Raw genomic sequence first — 11,927 nt, 5'->3', positions numbered from 1 at the left:
CCTCACCCGAGGATATTTTTCCATTGATTTTTAGAGAGAGTAGAAGAGACAGGGAAAGACAGAGAGAAACACTGATGTGAGAGAAACACATTGATTGGTTGCCTCTTGCACGTGCCCTGACCAGGGCCCGGGACAGGGAGGAGACTGCAACTGAGGTACGTGTCTGTGCCCTTGACCAGAATTGAACCCAGGACCCTTTGGTCTGCAGGCCGATGCTCTATCCACTGAGCCACATTGGCTAGGGCAGAACAACACAAATTTGTAATCTCACAATATGGAGGTCAGAAGTCTGAGACGGGTTTCACTGGGGTAAAATCCAGTTGTGGCAGGGCTGCATTCCTTATTTCCTTGCCTTTTGCAGTTTCCAGGAGCCTCTTTATTCCCCGGTTTGTGGCTCCTTCCTCCGTCTCCAAAGCTGGCAGCATATACCTTCAATCTGCCCGACTCAGTTTCCATCATCGCATCTCCTTCTCTGACTCAAACACTCCCTCCTTCTTCTAGGGACCGTGGTGATGCTCGGTATTGGGCCCGCCCACAGGGTCCAGAATGACCTCCCGTGAGATTAACAGTCCTTTTGCGGGATGACTCCCTTTGGTGTGTCTGTTCATTCCCTCAAAACGAGGTTCAGAGGGAACATTTCTGGGAGGAGTACGACAGAGGAGATGTGGTATTCCTACATCCGCAGTGTCCTCAGAGCATCGCATCGGGAGACACGCAGTGCTAGTGTGTCCTGTTAATGTAATGAACTTCGATTCCATTATTAAGGTGGTGTTGCCAGATCAGGCTGGCTTCCGATAAACTTAGAAACCTGAGAACCATTGGCCTGGCTTTCCAAGCAGCCGGAGGGATAGCACATCTGGCCTGGCTTCCTCTTTTCTCACCCGCTTTGGGATCACCAGGGAGTCTTGATGGAAGCGAGGGGCCAGGCTCCGCAGTGCTGTCACTGATCCCCAGTTCTCTGGAGGCGCCTGGAGACAGCTCCACGGCTACTTTCTTCCGGTGCTGCGGAGTCCAGGACGTTGATGAGCCCCGCCTTGTGACTGGGCAGGTGTCCTGGTACTGGTACATGGGGCACTGCTGCGTGTGCATGAAAGGAGGTACATGCACAAACGTGGGTCTTCTGGCCTGCATCAGCCCATCTGCATGCACGTTCCGTTATTGCGAGCCTTCCGGTTTCCCCCAAAGCCTTCCACTGTGGAGGCTCTGGGTGGGTTAGCTGTATCTGTGTGTGTCACGTTTCTGAGCAGAGCTGGTCATGGTTCTCAAGTGCTCCCCCTGCGAGTCTGGGCCGGCTTGGTATGGTCCGTGGCCCCTGCGAGGTGGTTGCACCCATACTTCCCGGAAATGTGTGGGAACACGCCGGGCCACTGCGCTCTCGGACATGGACTCGCCAGGCGGTCCGAGCTGGTCAGGCCGAGCGCCCGCGCCCGCGGAGTCAGCCCCGGCCTCGGTGACCCTGGCGCAGCTCCTGCAGCTGGTGCAGCAGGGCCGGGAGCTCCCGGGCCTGGAAAAGCGCCAGATCGCGGCGACCCATGGCGAACCCACGGCGTCCCGGCTCCCGCGGAGGCCCAAGCCCTGGGAGGCCACCGGCTCGGCCGAGGCCCCGGCGCCGCCGCCCTAGGCCCGGGCCGCAGGCACGCGGACCCGCGGGTGGGGAAGGAGGGAACACCTGGAGGAGCCCGGCTCGGCGGACCAAGGACTACGTCTTCCTACGGGGCCCGAGGGGGTTCCCGAGGCTCGAGATCCGTTGCAGCTGTGAGATCTGGAGGGCTGCCCCGCGTAAACTCGGACTGGAAACTGGGTACTGACCAGTTACTCGTCTTTTGTGCTTCCGCCCTGACCTGTCTCAACTGGACTTAAGCGTCCTGGGAGCATCATGGGGTTGTTTCGTGTCCGTATTTCTGTACCACGTACTCACAAAAAATTTTAAAAAGCCCTTAAATGTAATGGAAACAAATCTCATACTATTTGCTGTGCATCAATGTGTTTTCATTTTTAAAATGCAACTTAGGACACACTGAGAACTTAGAAATGTTGATAACGTCTGTTTACGTACTGCTTCTGCTTATTCTGATGGTTGTGGAAGTGAATTTAGGATTCAAGGGGCATTTTGACTTTGGACAGCCACTCTCCAGATAGTTAATAAAAGGTGTGATGGTCAAATCTGGCCTCAGAATGACTTAAATACCTTAAGCAAGTGAAATCCCAAAGCATTGAAGAACAGCCAATCAAAACCCAGAACCCTTGGCTCTAACTCCCTGCACCTTCTCTTCCTGCTTTTCCCAGGTATAAGGACAGTCCCACTTGTTTGGGGAATGGTAGACCATGGTACACCATACAGACATGCATAATTTTTATGACCCCATTTACTAGAGGCCCAGTGCACGCAGGGTGAGGTCCCTCAGCCTGGCCAGAGATCCAGGCCTATTGGGGGGGGGGGGGGGGCGGGGGAAGGGACTGACCACCAGGGAGCAGCTCCTGCTTAGAGCATCTGCCCCCTAGTGGTCAGTGCACGTCATAGCAACTGGTCAACCAGTAGTTCTGATTGCTTAGGCTTTTATATATAGTACTAGAGGCCAGGTGCATAAAATTCATGCACAGGGGGAGGGTGTGTGTGTGTCCCTCAGCGCAGCCTGCACCCTCTCCAGTCTGGGACCACTCGAGGGATGTCCGACTAAATGGGCAGTTGGACATCCCTCTCACAATCCAGGACTGCTGACTCCCAACTGCTCGCCTGCCTGATTGCCGCTAACTGCTTCTGCCTGCCAGCCTGATCACCCCTAACTTCCCTCCCTTGCCAGCCTGGTTACCCCTAACTCTCCTCCCCTGCAGACCTGGTCGCCCCCAACTGCCCTCCCCTGCTGGCCTGGTCACCCCTAACTTTCCTCCCTTGCCAGCCTGGTTGCCCCTAACTGTCCTCCCCTGCAGTCCCAGTTGCCCCCAACTGCCTTCCTCTGCTGGCCTGGTCACGCCCAACTGCCCTCCCCGCTTCAGGCCTGGGTCCCAACTGCCCTCCCCTGCCAGCCATCTTTGACCACATGGGGGCAGCCATCTTGTGTGTTAGTGATGGTCAATTTGCACATTACCTCTTTATTATATAGGATACAGAATTCTAAATTAAAAATTTATTTTGCTTAATCCTTTTAACAACCATGTGAGGCAGACAGACTAGACTACATTAGCCCCATTTTACAGGCAAGAGTGAAAATCTTATTCCCATATTTAGTGTAAGGCATATCTGGGATACAAACTCTGGGCTTCCACAATGCTCTCTTCCCATGAGTTTTGATACATCACTGTAATCTGATTTCACAATGCTCTCTAGTGCAAGAGTAACATCTATTCCTGGCAGGGTAACTCCTGAGCCAACCAACCTAATTAATTACCTCATAACCTGGCACACTTTGAGGCATTGTTACACTGACTCAGTTGTTTGAGGGCCCAATGAGCCAAAACTGCAGCAAAGCTGATCTTAAGGGACCAGGCGACTTGGCTAAGCATATTTTCAAGTCTTAACCTGGCCCTGGCACACCTTCACCGACTGCTTAGATGACAGGTTGAGGCAAATGAATGACAGAGGCTCACTTACGACAACATAGGCAGGACCAGACCCTTCTCAAGTGTAACATCCCAGGAGCACGTGTCCTAATGTTGGTCTATTACAGCATTACAAGCAGGAGAGAGCAATACTTCCGGAGGGGCCTACAGCCTAGAATATGCAAAAGGGTATAACTAAGCTTGCCCAGGGCCTAAAAGACCAAACAGGGCCAATTTCATCCATGCCAAACCAAGAAAATGGTTCATTTTTTCCTGATTGTGGGTTCTTAAAGCAGAGGACTGATCAGGGAAACCAGAAAATTGATCATAAAGCCCCAGCAGAAATAAATGGGGGACAATACCCCAAGTTAAAGATGGTATAGGGGCTCACTCTCTACCACTGTGTTCCTAACAGGAAACACCCATTAACTTGAAGGGAAAAGGTGAGTTGTAAGCTTTGGTCTTCCACAGGACAGGGAACCAGATTAGTAAGGCCAGGCCTGGGCAACCAATCCTGATAGTGCAGGACTTTCTCCTGTAAGGTGCATGGGTCCCTGAGAAGAGTCTATGAACACCCTAAACCCTCAAGCAAAAACTGGAGTGTATGCAAGTTTTTCTGGGGAAATGGTCCTCCCCTTCTCACAAATCCAAGAATAGGTGAAAATCCTGAGCTAGGACAGGAAGCCACCAGATACATTTAGAGCCAGCTAAGCCTGAGAGCTTTCAAAGCTGTCACTGAAAAGCTGGACCACAGACACACAGCAGAGACAATTGAGCCCCGTTTTTGTGCTCTTCTAAATGTATTTCAAGTTCTTTCCAAAACAAGGCATTAGGAACCCCAAGTTCAGGAATGCTCTGGGCTGGGTCCACTGCCGCCTTGTGTTCATGCTTGGGTACAGAAGATGTGACGAAGGACATCTCCTATCTGTGACGCAGGCCCCTCTCCTCCATGGCATGAGTCCTTGGCTGATTTCAGAGGCGGTAGCAGTGGCCAACGTGGGAAACACACTGGACTTTTCCTTTGGAAGTGGGACACCATCACCATCTTTTCCCTGACCCTTCCCCTCCGGTTTCTGAAGCTATAGCAGAAAATCATCTTCTCTGAAGATACTGGATAATTCCAAAATACAAAAACACATGCTTCCAATGCAGTGTGCTTTCAGGTATTCTGGAAGAAGGAAAACACAATTTTGTTAATACAAATGAACTGTGACCTGGCACCTAAGAGTACTGTAACCACAATAAAGAGCACTTTCAGAGTTAAGATTCCTTCAACAAAATGGATTGTTCAGATCTTCAAATCCTTTCTATTTAGTTTTTAGTATTCATCTCTCCCCACTTTCAGCTAAATAACCACACCAATACAGAGGTTTTTTTCACTGCTCAACATTTTCTAGCCTGTAACTAGAAAATGGCCTCAGAATGACTTAAATACATTAAGGTTTGCCAAGGGCCTAAAAGACCAAATAGTGCCAGTTTCATCCATGTCAAACCAAATACTTAAAATACACAGGCTTCTGGTTTGGGTGATTGGGCAGGGGAAACAGGAAGAGGCAGAGTTGTATGTGCAAGCAGGAATGAGTAAGGAAAAATGCCTGGCCAGTGTGGCTCAGTGGTTGAACATAGACCTATGAACCAGGTCACATGCCCAGGTTGCAGGCTTGATCCCCAGTGTGGAGCAGTGCAGGAGGTAACCAGCCAATGATTCTCTCTCATCATTAATGTTTTTCTCTCTCTCTCTCTCTCCCTTCCTCTCTGAAATCAATTAAAAAATGCAAAAAACAATTTTCATGGAATACACAGTCTCATGTCCTAACCAGGCATTCACCCTTCCAAGCAGGTCTCCATCCACTAGACCTGTAAATACCAGCCTCCTCGCGCCCCCAATGCCAAAGTTCCTCTCAAATACTGGCAAATGCAAACGGAATTTTTAAGTGGCAAAGCTTAGCCCAGAAAGCCAGCCAAAGGGCAGTTTGCAGCCCCGCCTCACCTGGGTCTAGTTCAGCTGCCGGATGAGCTGGTTGATGCGTTCACCTCGATAACCAGGGAGGCCCACCTCCTTGAGGAAGCCCACTCTATTCTTGGGAGCGTGACGGGCCACTGAGAGATGGAAAGGGCACAGGAACCCGGAGATTGCCTGGAAATTCTTCCCCGGGAAGGCGATTTCATGAATGAGGTCTTCCAAGCAAATGACACCAAACTTCCCTAAGAAACACAAGGGCAGGTTATTCGACATTTCCCAGCACATACTGAGCGGCTCTCATACGCCAGAATTGGGCCCTCGGGCGGGTTCCTGGGATCTCAAGAAAATAATCTGGATCCCACAGAGGACCACCAAAGAGCCTTGCTTTTTGCCAAAACTTATCCCTAAGATGCAGTACTCACCCAGATGCTCCTCAATCACTGTGTTGTCTGTCAAAGGGATGACTTTATTCTTGACCTTGGCTTGTCCACGTTTCAAGATGAGCTCCCGGACAGACTTCAGATTTGGAAATCTAAGTGAGGCAGAATAAAGTACAGCCTTAACTGTCCCCTGGCACACTGCATTCCACTGCCACTCAAGTCCCGCAGCCTGGCTGAGGAGAGATTCTCCCAACCACCCCTTCCCCTCACCACGAAGCGTCCTGCAATCACACCGCAGCTGGGATGCGAGCGCATACCCAGTGAAGAAGGGGGTAAAAAAACCAGAGCTGCCTGACTATCCAATTAGAAATCACAATTTATGGACGTAAATGTTACCAGGCAAAAGTTTATTTCCCGGACAAAAATAAAATAATTCCTGGCTTATAGTCTAGGACTTTGGCCTAAGGTGACCCTCTACTCAAGACGGTGCAAGAGTTTGAAACTAAATTCAAGCCTTTGCTGGGTTTTAATGTTTGAAGGAACATTACTCTTACACAAGTACTGCTCCTAGTTCTGCTGCAAGACTCCAGTAATTAGTTTCTGTTCTACCCACTGTACTCAGCTGTGGCCTAGAGGAACAAGCCCTGCCATGGAACTATCCACGCACACTACCAGCAGCACGGGTATCCCCTGCTCTACCTGCCCCCTATTCCAAGGTTCTTATGGCTGGCCACTGATTTCTGGTGACTGTGGTCACAGCAAAATGTTCTTTCAACACAGCAACGGGAGCCTTGGAGAACAGTACCCTGTGCATCCTAATGTTCTCAGCATGCTCAAATACAACCTAATGTGAATCCACACACACAAAAGCCTTACTCACCCCCAGGTCACATAAGGTTCCACTATACGCAGCGTTTTTATGGTCTGGGGGGTCACTCTGACAAAGACACCACTGAAAATCTTCTTCAGGCGAAGCCTTGCAATGGTTTTCTGTACCATTACGCTCACCCCTCTGATCCTGAAATGAAGAGCAGAGAAAGTCAGGCTCTATTTCATTTATGTCAGCACAGCCCACACCTATGAGATGTACGCCACTACAAGACATGCTGAGAGCAAGACTCAGACTGGGCCTTACAGAGTTCAGTAGAGTAGAAGGCAGTTATGGAAGTGGATCATTTCCACACAATGTGCAGCAATGCCCAAGGTGCTATGGGAACAGAGGTGGTCCCAGAATGTGTGATGTGTGTGTGGGGAGGTGTAGGCCTATGTATATCAAGCTAAGAAGCTGGACTTGCTTCTGTGAACAGTAAAAGCAATGGAAAATATTAAGTAAAGAAGACAGGATCAGATTTCTTTTTGGGTAGAGGATAGATCTGAGAATGTGACACCAGAAGCAGGGAAAGTTAGAAAACTAAAGTAATAGCCCAGGAAATAGACTATTGACAGTGCAGGAGGGCTGGTAAGCTAGGCTCATAAATACTTAAAATACACAGGTTTCTGGTTTGGGTGATTGGGCAGGGGAAACAGGAAGAGGCAGAGTTGTATGTGCAAGCAGGAACGAGTAAGGAAAATGCCTGGCCAGTGTGGCTCAGTGGTTGAACATCGACCTATTAATTTGCACTCGGATGTCGAGTGTGACTCGACACGGTTTGCATTAGAATAAAGGAATCGAGAAAAAAGCAAGCGAGTGCAAAGGGTTAACCAGGTCACATGCCCAGGTTGCAGGCTTGATCCTCAGTGTGGAGCAGTGCAGGAGGTAACCAGCCAATGATTCTCTCGCATCATTAATGTTTCTCTCTCTCTCTCTCTGAAATCAATTAAAAAATGCAAAAAACAATTTTCATGTCACTCTCCCTAGCACTGATTATGCTCCATCCACATGACCTTGGTTGTTCCTAGAAAGATGCCCTGATTCTCCCACTTCAGGACTTTCTGCAGCTCCTGTGGAAAGCCTTTCCCTAACATGGTGAACTCCTGACGTGTTTGCAGGCCTCAGCTTCAAGCTCCTGCTTTAGAAGAGCGTCTTCAACCTGTATACACACTGCCCCCCGCCCCCCACCAATGCAGAACTTAATCCTCACAGCACATAGTGTATTTTCACGTCTATTTGCCTAAGATCAGTTTCCTTAACCTCAAAGACAAAACCTATGTTGTGTTCAACCCTGAATTCTCGGCACAACTGACCTTAGTGGCTTCAGGCCTATTATTAGAAAGGGGTCTGAAGCCGAATCACTAGTTTGCCCCCAGCCTCGCATCATTTAGCAAGTGACCTACCTTTGGATGCGTACAACAAAGGCCAAGGAATGTTCATCGGGCACTTCCAAACCGTGAGGTTTCACTTCTAGCCGTCTGAGGCGCACCTTGTCACGTTGTTGCCTCCACGCATCGTGTAGGAACCATTCCAGTCGCTTAAACCTGATATCTTTTCCTTTCCTGTGCTGCAGAGAGGCAGACCACCATCACCACTTTGTCTCTGGTCACCTTTACTTCCACGACAGCAATGCACTAATCACTATCAATACAGCTTATTTCCCCTTAAGTTCTGCAAACTCCTTCATTCTTATGCAAAGAAAAAATGAGATACCAAGTAAAGATGGAGTTGAGAAAACCTGGGAACTGCTGAGAAAAGTCCTTGATAAGCTCACTCACGTGCTGTTAACCAATGTTTACCTACAGGCGTTTTTTGGAATCTAACATTTAAGCATCATAGAGTACAAAACAAGCACGAGTTTTGTTCCCGCCTCCAAGATATATATTTACTTCAAAACACTGAGCAAATAGCACATTAAAAAAAAAGATGCTAACATTTTCTCCCCCAGTGACACGTCTGGTCTCTCAAATCACTTGGTATGAACCAGATGGTACAAGCTTCCATCCCACGTTTTCCTCAACAAACTACTGCAGTATTTTGCCCACAGTAAGTGTTTGATAAATATTTGCTAAGTGAAGACATGAACCATTTATCTGGTACAATCGAACTGATGGGGGTGAGGTAACAAATCCAGTTCAACCCATGCCGGATAAAAATCAACCAATGTAAATTCTGATTCCATCCTCCTGGGTCCCCACAATTACCTCCTTCTTTTCCAAAAGTGCCCGCTTTGCCTGGGTCGCTTTGAGGGCCTGATAAGCCTTCCTCTTTTTCAGGAGATTTTCTGGAACCAAAGGGATCTTTTTTCTTTGCCTGATACAGAAAACTGAGGTCAGCGACAATATCTGGGAAACGCATCTTCAATGGCCTTCCAAGCCATTTCCTAGGCTTCGGAACACATTCCTGTCTTCAAATTCCTAAGAACCGAGACTCCCCTGAAACCTGTGGCTTCTGACTCCAGTCCTCCAATGGACCCGCACCATTCCCCCGCTTGGAAGCCTTAACAGGTCATGAACCCTTTCGCCCTGGCCCGTGCAGTTAAGCCGGTTGAACGCCATCCCGGGCACCAGTCAGGGCACATGCCCAGATTGAGGTGCCTACGCGAGGCAATCGATGGATATTTCTCTCTATCTAAAATCAAAAACATACAAAAAATCATGAACCCTTGAGCCACTGTTCCTCCTAATGTCAACGTAGCTTTTACTGACAGCCTTTTATAGACACTAGCAGCGAGAACATCCTTGTAAAACCCTGGTGTTGGGGCGGGTGCAGACCCATTCGCAGCGGGAATCCTACGTCAGGCTCGGTGAACCGAACTCCTGCCCCGCGGCCTGGAAGTCAATCCTCGACCCTCCATGCAACCCGAACTGGACGGCCCCCTCTGCCCGCCGGCCCGCCCGAGCCCTACGATCCCCACTCTACACCCCCATCCTCTGTAATCTGGAGCCTTTTCCACTCTCTTCCTTCAGTCCATAAGTATCCTTATTTCCCGCCAACCCGTGGATGGCACCGGATGTTCTAGGACCCACGCCAGAGATTCAAAGTCCCAAATACTCACTCTTCCTCCGCCATCTTTCCGAAGCTGCAGCCCCAGCGCATGCGCAGTCCTTCCGCGTGGGAAAACGAGGCGCCGCTCTATGTTTACTTGACCATAGAGACGTCTCCTATCCTCACGACCCGGAGAGCGAGCCTCCCGTTAGCAGCAGCCACCGCTGAGGTCATGCTAGCCCCGATTCCTGCCAGAAGGTGCACAAGGCTTTCCTTACACTGCCCCCAGGGGGCTTAGAGCCCTGTGATACTCAGAAGCCTTTTCACTCAAGCTACATTCTCATAAGCGGTGGCCGGGCTATAAACAATGAGACGCTTCCCACAATGCATCAACGACTTCCGGTAGGGGGTGGGCGCCGCTTCACCGGCTTCCGCTGGGCTGCGCGAAAGGGAAGACGGGCAGTTCCGGGACCGCTTCTTCGCTCCGCAAGGAGGGAGCGCGGCGGCGGCGGCTGAGGCTCTCACGGGTGGCGGAGGTCTTGTGGACGACGTAGGCTGGGAAAAGGCAGCTCTGCTTCCGTCTGCCCAGCTCCTGCAGTGGGCCCTTGGTCTATGTCTTAGTTTCTTTTACCCACAGAACGAGTATAATAATGGACCCAACCTAATAGCCTCCGGAGGGCGTGTGAGCTACTCCCTGGGAAGCGCCTAGCGCACACACTGACAGCAAGCCGCCAGCGCTGGTAGTCGCCAGTGCCGGACCGAAAACCAGGAATTCCTCCTCGTCCTCTCAGCACATTCCCTCTTGCCACCTGGAATGCGCTTCCTTCTCGCCTGGTCTTAATAAACAATGGGACGGAACTCAAGTCCTGTCTTTTCAGAGCATCGCGTCTCAAGCATTAATGTGCACAGACGCCACCTGAGGACCTTGTGAAAAGGCAGATACTTATTCGGGGTCGGGGGGTGGGGGAGTCAGGTCGGTAGCGGCATTTTAACATTTCAAAGGGATGCTTCGGGTCTAGGGAATACATTTTAACTAGCCAGGCTCTACAGGAGTCTCTTCCCCTTTCTCAGAATTCCTTCACACATTTCTTCCCCATGACACTAGGAGGGCAGGGACCACGCCTGCCTTGCTCATCCCTGATCCTAGAGGTCTAGCAAAGGTTTCTCTTTCTTTTCTCCCATTTCAGCACGGGTTTCTTCATCTCGGCACTATTGCCATTTGGGGCCCCAGATAATTATTTGTTATGGGGGGCTGCCTTGTGCGCTGTAAGGGCGTTTAGCAGCATCCCAAACTTCCACCCACTATAAGCCAGTAGCATCCCCACGCCAGTTGTGGCAAAAAAAAAAAGTCTCCAGGCATTGCCAAGTACCCTAAGGACAGAGCAATGGGGTTATTTGATGGTCAGCCCCCCTAGGGACCACCACAGACTTTGTCCTGTACCATTTGGCTTACTGTTTCCCTAATTAGACCAGGTGCTCAGAAGGCAGGGAACTTGTCTCAGACGTCTCTGGTCTACAGCACCTGTCACCACAGTGGACACCTGCAGGGGCTTGTTGACCAAGTTCAAGGCATCACATTGGTATGTGTTATGTAACCGGTCCAGCCAGAAAGAAGGGGCCGTGCACAGAGCTCGCTCCCTGATGAACAGATATCAAAGGACGGTGCAGTCGTCAGGGTCACAGACTTGGCGGGAGGCTCCGTCTCACTCATCGCCTCCCCACGTGTCTTCCTTTGTGAGGAGCCGAACACAGAAGCATCACCGAAGTGCAGCACACCCATTAGATACTGAACAAAGAACAAAAGCCAGTCAATATGTTGTAACTTCCCCGAGACAAAAGGCAGGTTCTGTGGAACGGACACATTCGGAAGAGGAGGGACTTCCAGGGGCATCAGCAACACTGGCCGAAAAGACTGGAGGCCAGGATTCAGGAAGGCTTTCCAGTGCCAGCAGGTGGTGCTAAGAGAGTCCTTATTCTCAGTGCCAAAGCCATCCTCCCACCAGGCTGATCAGAGAAAAGGGACAGAGTCTTCAACCAAAAATCCTTCACTAACTGAACACGTGTACTGGGCTCTGAGCATGCGCTCTCACACTGGGCGAGATGATCGTGGGTTTTTTTCAAAGGGCGGTTACTGAATGAGAACCTGGTATGGCCATTCACAGCCTCGAGAATCTTATTCTCTGTAGCT

At 50.2% G+C, this 11,927-nt stretch overlaps 1 protein-coding gene across 1 annotated transcript; it reads right to left on the bottom strand.

The window, feature by feature from the left end:
- Window positions 1-3,110: 3,110 nt before the first annotated feature.
- On the bottom strand, window positions 3,111-9,866 carry RPL7L1 (ribosomal protein L7 like 1). Its single transcript, XM_008158897.3, has 7 exons — window positions 9,810-9,866; window positions 8,956-9,064; window positions 8,155-8,318; window positions 6,761-6,898; window positions 5,923-6,032; window positions 5,528-5,742; window positions 3,111-4,705 (listed from the first exon to the last, which is right to left on the bottom strand). Exons 1-6 carry the CDS (start codon window positions 9,848-9,850, stop codon window positions 5,534-5,536), a joined length of 771 nt encoding a protein of 256 aa, XP_008157119.2. The 5' UTR covers window positions 9,851-9,866; the 3' UTR covers window positions 3,111-4,705; window positions 5,528-5,533.
- Window positions 9,867-11,927: the final 2,061 nt, after the last annotated feature.

This window comes from Eptesicus fuscus, chromosome 10 (genome assembly GCF_027574615.1).
Source record: "Eptesicus fuscus isolate TK198812 chromosome 10, DD_ASM_mEF_20220401, whole genome shotgun sequence".
Taxonomy (NCBI): domain Eukaryota; kingdom Metazoa; phylum Chordata; class Mammalia; order Chiroptera; family Vespertilionidae; genus Eptesicus; species Eptesicus fuscus.
The sequence above is the reverse complement of the archived record's forward strand: the minus strand, read 5'-3'. Positions and strand labels throughout refer to the sequence as shown.

What these genes read in the sequence shown, in the direction of transcription:
- RPL7L1 (XM_008158897.3), bottom strand. Translation starts at nt 9,850, where the DNA reads ATGCGCTGGGGCTGCAGCTTCGGAAAGATGGCGGAGGAAGA. An exon ending in GGAAAGATGGCGGAGGAAGA is followed by an intron (nt 9,065 to 9,809) that starts GTGAGTATTTGG and finishes TTTCTGTATCAG; the next exon opens with GCAAAGAAAAAAGATCCCTT. An exon ending in AGTGATTGAGGAGCATCTGG is followed by an intron (nt 5,743 to 5,922) that starts GTGAGTACTGCA and finishes TGTGTTTCTTAG; the next exon opens with GGAAGTTTGGTGTCATTTGC.